The 13,383-nt window shown below is 33.3% G+C and overlaps 2 protein-coding genes across 2 annotated transcripts in view; one reads left to right on the top strand and one right to left on the bottom strand.

Moving 5' to 3' along the window:
• The window catches only part of LOC135081913 (FH2 domain-containing protein 1), a 154,952-nt gene extending 146,889 nt beyond the window's left edge, over positions 1–8,063 (bottom strand). The window contains exon 1 of the mRNA XM_063976695.1: positions 7,984–8,063. The gene's annotated coding sequence lies outside the window, so the exon portion shown is untranslated. The remainder of the gene's footprint in view (positions 1–7,983) is intronic.
• LOC135081912 (uncharacterized) overlaps positions 1–9,132 on the top strand; it is a 100,441-nt gene extending 91,309 nt beyond the window's left edge. Inside the window, exon 2 of the mRNA XM_063976694.1 lies at positions 9,090–9,132. Within this exon, the coding sequence (XP_063832764.1) occupies positions 9,090–9,132 (43 nt within the window). The remainder of the gene's footprint in view (positions 1–9,089) is intronic.
• The last annotated feature ends 4,251 nt before the right edge of the window (positions 9,133–13,383 follow it).

The raw sequence follows: 13,383 nt of genomic DNA, 5'->3' as shown, positions 1-13,383 counted from the left end.
TGTCATATGCTTAACGGGTTACAATCCAAATCTGTTTGAGTGTGCACTGACAGTAGTATGCGTCCGTCCATATTGGATCAGGAAGCGCGCGACAGTTCCAGAATTTGAAAATAGAATTGCCGCGAAATTGGGTGACGCCATGTTTAGGACGCAACGGATTAATACAAACGGGGCTAGCTTATTTTAAAACGGAATAACTGAATGAATAAATTCCTATGTCAATACAAAACCATTAAAGGGACTTTTAGGGCCTTATTACAAAAAGTTAAACGCCTATTGAACGTTTAATATGTAAGTAATAATGCCCTAATAGTTAGGTAGAAAAGTATTAAAAAATTGTTAAGATAGAGTACACCATGGCAATAACCTAGCAGCAATTGTCACTATACGGGTACATTTTATTAAGGTAAACAACACTGTACAACATTTTCATCAACTAACTGAACATTACCCGCAGAAAATAAAACCACAATCATGTCAACCAAAAAAGGCGCAATAACCACATAAAAATGCTAACCACATCCAACTCCCGAACATCAAACCCGACTCTTCAAACGAAGCCGAATCCTGACCAACCGGCGCCAAAACGCTACAACCAAAAATAGGAGTTATTACAAAGTTATTAGACGTAATTATGGTGAAAATTAATCTCGCTGCGCGCGCGCCGTTTGATCTACTCCACACGAGGAAGGCCCTTAGGTGACCCGGCTATTTTTATTTACCGTCGCGAAACACTTATAGGGCTGGAATTAATATCGATAACTGTAGTACAGCTAAGTAAGGAAAGTTAAAATGTTAAGATACTAACGTCACGATTACTGTCCAAATTGAAAATAAATATAACTATCTGTTTAATTTCAACCACGACACTATTACAGCAATCTTATGCCTGTTTTCACCATTAATCCCTAATTTTTAAGTGACCCCTATGGTAACAATTACAACAGGAATTTTATTTACATATGGGATTGATGGTGAAAACGGGCATTAGCCTTCCACTGCCAATCAAATAAATAAGTTGATTTGATTTTTAAGGGAAAATCTGCATTTACTTTTGAAATTACAAACCACTGTTTATTTTTCGTCATAGACATACCAAATTACTACGATTCGATGTAGAGATCGTTCCGAAAATCACATGAAAAAGTCGATGGTGAATTTGTGACCACCTACGTTTTTGGCTAGTGGATTGCTTGAAGCTCTATCTTTAAATAAAATTAAATAAATAAATAAATCTTTGGACAATTTCACACAGCGCCAGCTAGCCCCAAAGTAAGCAACTTAATAATGCTTGTGTTAACGTGTGTGTGTAAAATATCGATAAAAGGCATTGAGTTTATCGATAGACAGATCACTGGCCCCTTTGGACACCTTCCGTTGACGGCGCTTCCGTCGTTGTGGGCTTTTCTATTTTTGACGGAATTTTAACTAAGACAAGTGATGATTGGACAAGTTTCCTTGATTACGAAATCAAGAATATTTATGGACAATATTAGAACTTGTTAGTTTTGGTCCCTTTTGAAACATATACGGCTCATAAATTAAAAAGACTACAGTGAATTTACCTCAAACTAAAATATTAGGAGTATTTTGACAAAAACATAATGTAAGTTAGAAGATTAACCTATTTCTAGTATGGAGGTAGTTTTAGATTTAGAATCAAATTCTTTATAGTATACAAGCTGTTTTCAGGACACTTATACCTTATACAGATTCCAAGTCTACCTTGCTCCACTACTTTGAGACCTCATATCGCTGGTATTGAGAAGTGGCGGAAGATACTCAGCCACATTTGATTAAGATTGTACTTTTGGATTGCGTTTTAAATCAAGTCGAAGATGACAAGATTACAATGTTTTAAAAAGTACTTATTAAGCATTTACTTTGCTTATTAAATGGAGGATAAATAAATATTAAGTAGCGCCACCTGTATAAGTTAAAACGTCATTTATTATTACACTACTGTTTATTATACAATACTTCTGTAATATAGTTTATATTCTTTATCACTATACCTACCATATTACTCGTCATTTGATCAACGATTAGATTACTGTTGACACACATTTTTAATTAGTAGTTAGGTAAGTAAGTTTTTTTCCAATAAATGTATCTTTACATCTAAGACAAATATCTTAAACACTCAATCTACTACCAGTTTATAAAGTTTAATGAATACCTAATGTTAATTTAAAAACTGGACTCTGATATTTTCGTAGGTAATTAAGTTATTTCAAAATTTCGATCCTGCGTAAGACCAATCAATAATTAAAAAAAATATTTTAAGAAAGTTTCTCAATCACGAATCTAAAAATTTCAAATTACGACCGTCCTTCGTTAAATCAATTACCATTAGCAGATAAAAAGATATTTCCACGACATTAAAGATTTAAAGCGTGATGCACTCACCAGAATCCGAAATCGATCCAAGGCCAATTATATTATCGGTACGAAAATTTACGATGTTACAACACTGTCCATTACAAGACTCTACCTAAAACAAGTTGAAACAGTAGTTGCCACAAAATTCTTATTAATTTATTTAATTTACTGTAGACTTAGGCTTTACCCAAAATGTCCATCAGCAACAGATGTACCTACATACTACAACAATTGAACATTTAAAGAAAGATTAAAAGCTGAATGGACAAAGAAAATTATTTACCTACCTTTTTATTACAAAATTGGTTAAGATGACAATAAGGCTGGGTTGCACTATCTTACTTTAACTTTGACAAACGTCAAAAATCTGTCAAACTCCATACAAAAAACATCGGTTATCGTTATTGTTACGGTCAAAGTTAGGCGGTGCAACTCAGCCTTACTGAATTAAGCTCTATTATACCAATACTTTGATATCACCAACGACTATTAGTAGGAAATAGGGTTTCTGATTTCTCGACCTATTTTTTTTCTCGAGTTTCGAGAATTCTCGAGGCCAAAGTCTCGAGTTTTCTCGGGTCTCGAGTCTTTTAATGAAAACTGCTGAAATCGGTTGAAATTTAATAAAAATTCAGGTTTTTTTAATCTAATATACCTATTTTTATGCACAACAATCAATATTAGAATTTAGTTCCACTTATTTTGGTAAGGAAATAAACAAAAAATAAAATCTTCTTTCATAATTAATACTTACTAATAATCATAACTAAAGTCATAAACTCGCGTGTACTTTAAGGATAAATAACAATAAAAATCTGGAGCTACAATTGAATCACTTGTTTTATAAACACGTGTTTTACAGACACAAGTCCGAATAGCAAAATTACGATAAATAAATAAATACATTTTTAATTATTTTTTTTACTTTAGTCGACACTACGCTTCCAATCTATGCACATGTCGTGGCAGCTTTTAATTAAGGCTACACTATAAACACGTATTGTTTTCAATGTTTTTTCCAGTTACACAATTAACAGTCTTGTTTAGCTGTCCTTAAATAAATAAATAAATAGTTTTTTATGAACAAAAAAACTTTGTGATAATTTTTTAAAATTCTTACAGATAACGACTTGAATAAACTTTACGAGGAGGGACGAGTACCTAACCTAACGTCTGTTAGGTAAGGTAACTGTCTAGTTAACAAAAGTCAGATTAAACATACATACATAATAAATATAGCATACTCGTTGGTGAACATTATTACTTAGTTTCGATTGAGATCATTACTTGAAATCAAATCAGTTAAAAAAGGAAAGACTAGGCCAGTCTAAAAGCAACGTTGTCCTAATAAATAATAAAAAACTTACTTTTGTCTAGGAAAATAGGCTTTCAAGAATATTAAAGCTTCAAAATCGAAACTCGAGAATTCTCGAGCTCCGGTAATTTTTTTCTCGTCTCGAATGAAGCCAAATTTCTCGAGTTTTCTCGAGTTCGAGAAAGCTCGAGCAGAAACCCTAGTAGGAAATAAGTACACACTCGAAATCGAAACCCAATAAGTCTCGGAACTGGTAGTTAGATTTTATTGGACATATTTTACGGTGACCTAATGATCCTAAAACTGTATCCGATACAACCAAATGTCATGCATTATGCATGCTCCCTAGCCCTTTAGTGTAGGGCTGCCACGGCTAAGAACTTTCAAGTTGCAGTTTGATAAGCTTTTTTTTTTTCTTTGGAAAGGTCAAAATTGTATCCTCGATTATATCAGTCAATAAACTAGAAAAGGATCCATAATTAATTTATTATTATAGTAGGTACAGTTTTCGAAAATGAAAAGATAGAGTACTTTAACTTTTGAGTTAACCTAAAATTAACTTTACTCATACGAGTACCTATCTCTGAAATTCTATGAGGGAAAGAAAAGAAAGAAAGTTTTTTTGATTGTTGTGTAATTAAGGAAAAGAAAACCTTTTGTGTATATGCTGCAATTTTTTTTTTTTAGCACTCAAAGTGGTTGTAGATCAAGCTTTATTTGGGATATATTAAATGTAGGTATACACGTGTCCTGCAAAGGCCCTATTTATAAAGATTTTGAATTGTTCTTGAGTACAGCCCTACCTACGAACCAGCCCGTTTATAACCCGTCTAATTTTAATTGTCCCCCATCAGAAACAAGATGCTAGACCCACAAGACTCCCCATCTGGGCGGGTTGCGTGACTGGTTCCAGAGTATGTGGGATGGCACTAGGGCCAGGTCGCTCGCGGTCAACAACTATCTGTTTTGGGTCAATTAACTACTGTTTCGTTGACGAATCTATTATTGAGTTGTCATAGTTACGCATAATGTAAGTAATTATTATTAAAATGGTTATTAGGAATCTAGCTTAGCTAGCCCTGTTGTGTTGCCTTGCTCTTGAAGGGCATTACAATTTATTATCTGCATAGCTTTATTATTTCCTAAGGAGGAATTAAATAACAAGTAAATTAATGTTATATTGGGTTAGCCTGTGAAAATAGTAAATGTGTGTGTGTGTAAATAAATAAATAAATGACATAGAGAAATAGAGGCATTGAAACTCTATAAAATTTTCCCTCCTTATTTTCCTGATCATCAAAATCCTTTCCAAATTCCGATATTAGGCAATTTTCCTTAAATACCCGTTTCCCCGTTTTTAACTCGACACTGGCAAGAGCCGGCAAGAGGGTATAGCGTAGCCATAAAAAAAAAGAAAAAAAAACTCTATATAAAGAAATAAATAGCTATTTAAAAGTAATCAACTAGTAAGAAGCGTAGGTAGTTATCCAAACACTTTCAACTTTGGAGTTTGGAACTTTCTGTGAGTCAGCCAAGTGAAAAATATTTTAATTGTTTAGACGTAGACATTTGTATTTAAATCGTAAACAAGCCATTCTTGAATTTACTTACAATATAATAAAAACATCCCTGAATATCAATCAAAGAAGTACCCAATCTCCATCTCCAATACATTACAGAATAAAGTTAGAGATATAGATCCTTATACAGGGTGTTAGGTAAATGGGTATATGAGCCGACACTAGCCCATGTTAACATGGTCATATAAATGGTATGGTGAAGTCAGAAATTTGATATCATCATTTTATTTTTTTTAATTTTCATACAAAATTATAAAATCCGATTTGTATGAAAATTAAAATAATTAAAATTAAGATATCAATTTTCTGACTTCACCATACCATTTATATGACCATTTTAACATGGGCTAGTGTCGGCTCATATACCCATTTACCTAACACCCTGTAGATACCAACAACATAAAATCACACAAAAAATCAATTCATGAAACAGTAAAACAAAGAATCGAGTTAGGCATAGGAAGAAAGTTTTGATTTATATGAAAATCTACCCTAGGTCTTATAATTTTCTCCTACCTGTCTGTAACCGGTAAATTCTAGTCTAAATAGTAATTAAGGTTAAGGGTAATCGTTTAATCAATGGTTTTAAACCTTCTCACTCGCGTTGTGAACACTGAATGGCATCTACAATTGCAAAATCTTTGGATCAGTCCACTTCCTTGACATTTAGCTAGATAGCATCAATGAATGATAATTTTAAACTTAACAATTACTACTAATAAACTGTCTGTCTAGTTGTTTGTTGCTTTCAAAACTTAAACCGATGTATCAATAAGTAAGAAATTCTGAAATAGAAGTTTTAAAAAGGATTAGCTGAAGCTGAAGAGTTTGTTTGGTTGAACGCGTTAATTTCCGGAACTAATTGTGAAGTGGAAAATTGTGTTTTAGAGTTCGATAGTCATTTATCGAGGAAGGTATCAATGAAAAATGTCGGAAAAAAGGGAAAAACAGGAAAATCTCAGAATTTACGTTATTTTGAAAATCCTGTTTTTTCCATCATCTTGTAGGGCGAGCATAGCCGCAAGTAATTTTTTTATATTAATTAATATTATAAATACTCACTACATACCTACCTACTTATAGATTTAAAAATATTTTGGCTTCGGCTTTTTGTCACTTTTGGCTTCACGGATATCAACTACCAATACGCCACAAGTGTTGTTTGACCTTTCGTATGGTAATAAGTTGTATGAAATGTAGCGCAATAAAAATGTCGATCTAAATTAGGATCAAAATAAAGACAATATTATTATGTTTTCAGCAACACGACTAAAAATGACGGAAGCTTTGTAAACTTTAGACAGTCAAGATTAAAAATTAAGTTTTTTATTTCATAAGAGCAATGCAGTATGTTAGGTAGAATGGGTAAAAAAAAGGTTCAGATTCCACCTACATTTCCAGAATTTTGAATAAATTGTAGTCAATAATTTTTAACAATGTCTAAATCATTAGGTAAATATCGTATAATTAGTGTATGGTAAAAATAGTGTACGGCCAAAATATTAAAGTTTTGCAAACTTAGTTTTATCATAATGTCGACCAACAACTAGGGAACTAGGAGCTATCAATATCTATTACACAAATTAAATAGCGTCATTAAGATGTTACTCTATGCATATTAGACCCATAGTAAGTTGTAATTATGCTTGTTTGAAGATGTGCTTTGAATACTCAGAAAATTGGCAGTCAACGTCAAATAGTTCGTGACACCCAAAGTGACCAAAAAGTTGACAACACAACCTTATTCCAATGAGGGTTTTCGCGAATGAACATCCGCTAGATGGCGGGACGTGGATGTGGGGTCTGACTGCTGCGTGATAGGATGGATTTTGAAATATCTGTCAATGTCATGTCAAAAATAAGCAATCATGTAGCATTTGGACCTCACGTCTACGTATTGCCATCTGGCGGATTTTTCAATCGCGAAAACCCTCATTGTAACAAAAACGTGTTGCGAACTTTTTAGCTACTTTGGGTGTCTCAAACTATTTGACGCTGACTGTACCTAGGTTTAGTCTAGGAAAATAGGCTTTGAAATGTAGAGATACTTACATATTATTATCTTGATCTCTAGACAAATAACAAAGTTTTTTTTATGTGACAGTGTTTTCTTTCAGAGTTACTTTGCAGGTAATATTATTCAACTTGAAAAACTTAATAAAAGTATGTAACAAAACTAGGCCTAGAAGCTACTGTATTATCATTATAGTCAATAGACAAGAGTATTTACAGTGTAAGAGATAAGCCAAGACCTCCAAAATCTTGATTAGATATGTAAAACCACGCTTCAGTATCTTAATTAATTAGTAGATAAAATAAAATTCAAAGTCATTACAAAACTTCCAAGAAATAAGAAAAAATCAATAGAATATAAATTAAAAATTTTTCCTCGATTTTATCCTAAGCTTGTCGAACTATTTCATGAAAGACCAAGATGAAAGATAGTTATTAAAATGTCCTTGCTTAGTTATTTAAATAAAGCTTGTAAAAATAGGTAAACCCCATCACTGCTGCACTCTTGATGCATAATTCGATTATACAACAGATAATTGCAATAAATTAATCACACAAACACACACAATATTTTGAACGCAACGGAACGCAAGTTAACTCCGTCCAACGGATTCGCGCCGGTTATTTTAACACAATACGTTACAGCTTCCGTTTGTTACATAATTTTAGAAGACAAATAACTGACTGACATACTTAAATCAGTTTTGGGACATCGCATTCGTTTCGAAGCACATGTTACACGCGCGACGGACGTGCGCTCTCGCCGAGCGCTCAACGTAGACTGGCTTTGACTTGTCCTTCGTTTGTTAACTTTCACTCCATGATAATATTGCTATGCCGCCCATTTGAAAAGGACACTCATGGTTGAGTCCTGCGTTTTATTGTGCTATTTTTCAATCAGTCGCCTTGCAGGTTAGACCTAGTCCTTAGCAGGGCTAGCTAAGCTAGATTGCGTAACCAGTGTTTACAGGTATTGTTCAATATTGGCCTCACGTTGGTCGGCGCCTTTGAGCAGTTCTTCTAAACAGTTTGCTATGCGGGATGCGTTCGGTGCTAAGGGATTTATTATGTCTAAGAATTCCTTATTAGAGCTTTTGATTAGTTAAGCGTGCCTAATTATTATTTATCTATTCCATTCTAACGATTCTGGGTATGCTAGTGTGGAAAACAATCGAATTGACGTTGAATTACACAATGAAGGGAAAATGTTTTTACAAACATATTTTTAAATTGTGTTAATAAAAATGTTTTTCTTTTGTTGTTAATTACCTAAGTTAGATTCCTGCAATAAATATTAAAGTAATAAAAAGTTCTACTAATGTAGAGCTCCAGTCTATTAATGTACACCTATTAGAATATTTTTCCTGAAAAATAACCAAAGATTCCGATTTGAACATATTGTATGTAATATAATATTTTTTTCATCATTAATTTTATCTGAGTTGATCATTTTGTTATAGCTACTACTTTATTGTAATTGATACTATGAAATCATGAAATATTTTTCATCTTATTTTTTTAACTAGGCATTCGTACTTTCATCATTTCCTTTGTGGAAAAATATGTTTTTCCTTTCAACCCGGGCATCCTTCGCGCCTTGACACACAAAACCTGCTTCACCTTACACCTTCTGCCCAGTTATTTTCATACGCGGAACAGCCAAATCAAAATGGCCGGCAAAAAATACGCATTTAGTGTAAAGGGCTACGCTCACGAGTCTGAAGCTATTGTTGTAAATATTTATTTATCGCACAGACGAAAACTAACTTAAGGTTTTCTTTTTATGTATCCCTTTCCAGGGCACTACACACGCATCCTAAATGCTTGCTCTACCTCAAATAACTTTTTCATAATTTTCCTGAAAATTTGAGCCAAGCTGAACTTAAAATAGGCAATACTTGAAACATAACAGGAAAAAAATAAACATTGAAAGAACAAAATAATGTGAAAAAACGTATATTTTTTTTGACTGTCAGTTATTTAAAACATTTTTAAACTCTGTTGCTTGATTGATGATGACTCTGGTACATTATACGTATTAATGACTTTTCATCACTAATTTGACCGCTATGGCAATTTCACTAAAAACCAAGTTAATGTGATCAATTCGGAAATATACTAAATGAATAATGAGTCGTCTAGTTTCAAAACCCGCTAAAACGCTCCTGTAACGAATTTCTGTTTATATCTCTAAATGACGCTACTGCAATTTTCTCATCATACCTACTGTTCAATCATTTTCGATCAAAATTCGCTGAAAGACTACTAAACTAGCACTTAAAATTTGATTTGTGTTACAAACTCCGCTATAACGCCGTCCGTTTCTTTCAAAACCCTCTAAAAGTTGATTGACCAATGGCAGCACGGTATTTTGGTCACGTGACTGCGAAATTAGTATGGAGATTTTTTCATAACGTGCTTGAGGTTGCTGCGGTTTTTTATTGTTTTTGATTCAAAATAATGGAAGATTTATAACAGTTCGTGGAAAAATGTAACTCTAAAGACGCAAGAAAGAAGCCACGTAATGAAATAGCCTGAAAACGCAGCAAGGAGCGCCAGAAACGGAAAGAGAAATTTGTTAAAAAACTGCTTTTGAAGCAGCTTTGATGGTGTTATGCAAAATTAACCATTTAGCTGTCGTTGGTTATTGTTACTATTAAGTGTTGGTGATCCCTAGTGGGATTATAGAAACTTCACTAGCTCAATGCTTTTAGACGAATTTAATTATAAAGGCATGTTACTTTTTACCCGAGTGCAGGAGGGTAATGTGTTTCGAGAGTAGGTAGGTATGTATGTGTGTATGTTTATATCCCTGTACAGTCAGTCAGTGAAGTAAACAAATAAATATTGTGGGATGTTTTTTTTATGTGACAAACGAGCAGATGGATCACCTGATGTCCAGATGTCCAGGAATAAATATTATGTTATAAAAAGGCAAAGACGAGATTGAGAAAATAATTTATAAAAGTTTCTTATTTACATGCATTCATATAATTGTTTTTTTTAATAACCCGATAAAACTTTATTAATCTAATAACCTAACCAATAAGTGCAATCGCTTTAAATATGGACAAATTAATACGGACAATTATTTATTTTATCATTTTTTGGTTTATTTAACATTAGACTTTATTGTAGAACGCCATTCATGCATTACAATTTGTTCTTATCAAATCCCGCTAAAATACAACATGTCCGTTTCAAATCCCATTAAAACCGAATGTTCGTAACAAAGTACGCCAAAATGAAAATAGTTTTCATTATAATTCAAATTATATTTAATTTAAAGATGAATAGCAATTACTGTTATTATTGTCATCTGGCAATAATAATTCGTATCATAAATTTTTTTGCCTAAGGCCAAAGCTATATGGATGAGCGGTTTTTTTTAATTTCTCGAAATCTTATCAAAATCGTTTTAGCGGGATTTGAAACTAGACGCCTCTAATTGTGTTCGAGATCCAAACAACTTAAGTAGGAAAACTGAACCAACGTTCTTAAAACACTCTTATGTTAATGAATAAACAATTTATTTATTTAAACTCGATAGAAATAAGACCGTAAGCGTCGGGCCTAAGTCGAAGGCGCGCCGGCTGCGCTCGCGCCATGAAAACTCTTGCTTTTCCCAAAAACGGTATAATGTCACGAACGGGCTCTGTGGACGGTAGCGTTTACACCTTGCGACCATTTATTTTTAAAAAAATATTGTTATTTGAGGTGGTAGGACCCTTCTTTTCTAACTTTTGGAACGTCAGCCCTCCTAGATAAGTGGCAGAACGTGACTTGTAATTTCGAAATCGCTTAATGGAGCGACAACATTAAAAGGTAAGGTACTGATACTTTTGAGTAGGGGAATAGTATTTGTTTAGGGGGACTGAAAAACTTTTTAAGATGCAGCCATCTTATGTGATTTGATCTCGTGTTTTTGTTGTTCTCTTATATACCCACCCTTGAACTTTTTTATTCATAAAGAAAGTATTTGGCTCTCTAAATAAATATGCTATGGGTAGCTTTCTGTAGCCCACTTTGGAATAGCTGCTACTCAAGTCCGAAAATTAATGTAGTCTCCTTATAAGCTGAAAGTTTTCCTTGCTTTATAGTTATCAATCCGCGTAGTATTTCGGCGCTTTGATATAGTTTTAGAGAGTTTAACTCAGAAGACTTGTAAACTCCAAGTTTAATGGATAAGGCCGCTACCAACTGGGCGATGTAGAAATTTTTGGGGAGGCCTATGTTCAGCAGTTGACGTCCTGTTGCTGAAATGATGATGATGATGAATGGATAAAGAGTTTTTACCATCACTTGTTCTCAGTACCAGCTGATGTTTTGTCTATGTGGTGGTAGGGCAAGCTCTATAATGGGAGGTGTATAAGTGCTCTGAAAAGAGCCTACATTTAATAAATAATTAGAATTATTCTCATTATTCATTAAGTCGTATCGTGATCGTGTCGTGCCCTGTAAAACCCGTCGCCATCCCGAGGGGTGAACGTCCTTAAAGTGTAAAAGTAAAGTTAAGGTCATAACTTTATTAATTGTACACCAATTTGACATTTATTATCATTTATTATTCCAGTGCGTAATTGCAACTTGTAGTACGCACTCGCAAATGTCAAACTGTAGCACGTAGGGTACAATGTTATAAATAATTTGGGGATAATTAATTAAAAGGGCTACTGGATGTGAAATATTGGCTGATCGATTGTTGGCGTATCGGATGTAAAGTTAGCTGAAAATGCCAGTTTGAATCTCTTGGGTTTTAATATTCAGTGATGCCCATCCAATGGACATTTGGGAGGTATGGACTTTTAACGATATGGTTATTCACATCATATCTTATCTAAATATATATAACTCAAAGGTGACTGACTGACTGACTGGCTGACTGACATAGAGATTTAGCAACGCACAGCCCAAACCACTGAACGGATCGGGCTGAAATTTTGGCATGCAAGTAGATATTATGACGTAGGCATCCGCTAAGAAAGGATTTTACGAAACTCCACCCCTAAGGGGGTAAAACGGGATCCACGCGTACGAACTCGCGGGCGGCCGCTAGTAAATAATATGTCTAGAACTAGATTATTGGTGTGATAACACATAATATAATAGTAGGTGATAATAAGTTCAAATAAATTACCTAAACTTAAAAATGTTAGCGTTAGTTTTCGTAACATTTATAACATTATAAATAACAACAATTAAACACTATAGTTTGTTTTTCTGAAAACAAATCACAAAACCTCTACAATATTTGTTTAGTAATTAATCAAAATGTAACAAAATTACCTAAATAATTTATAACATTATTTATCAAAATAATACATAAATACAATAATAACACACACGTACACTTCAAAATGACTGACTATTTTTAAATGGCATTTATAATGTATGTACTGGGCAAACATTTGACAGTAACTACCTATATCTTGGCATTTTACACTAACTGGTAACGAATTTACTGAATCTTTTGTCCCCGACGGACTTTTACAATTTCAGGATTATTGGGATCGTCTCTAACAATATAAACTGTTTGAATTTCATCATCATCATTATTAAAATTCTTATTGTATTGCTGTTTAGTATTATCATTGGCTGCATACTGATTATAATTAAAATTAGTAGCAACAGTACTGCCAACATTATAGTTTTGATACTGAAATCCAAAGTTAGCATTGTTTACGGGAGGATACTCGTAATAATTAAAGTACTTGTTACTCTGTGATTCAGGAAAAATAATACTTTTATCTTTCTTTTTAAAAGTGTCGCTAACAGCAACTTCTGTTACAGCATTTTCATCGGGGAATTTTAAGTTTTTGCCACCTCTAACATTGTTAGTGACTACATTTTCTTTTACGTTATAATCATTTGGAAAAATCCACTTCAAATTATTTACAGAATCTTCATCTTCATTAGCAATATTACTATCAACATAAACATAATTAGGTTTGTTTTGAATGCGCTTTTCTATTCTGTTACTTTCATCTCCGTTATCTTTGAACCTAATATTATTAAAGCCATATTTATTTTTATTTGGTTTTCGTTTTTTGTTGTATCCATATCCATATTTGTCAGCGTAAGGATTTTGTGGTC

This window comes from Ostrinia nubilalis, chromosome 20 (genome assembly GCF_963855985.1).
Source record: "Ostrinia nubilalis chromosome 20, ilOstNubi1.1, whole genome shotgun sequence".
Lineage (NCBI taxonomy): Eukaryota > Metazoa > Arthropoda > Insecta > Lepidoptera > Crambidae > Ostrinia > Ostrinia nubilalis.
Note: the sequence above shows the minus strand (reverse complement) of the source record. Positions and strands in the feature narration are given on the sequence as shown.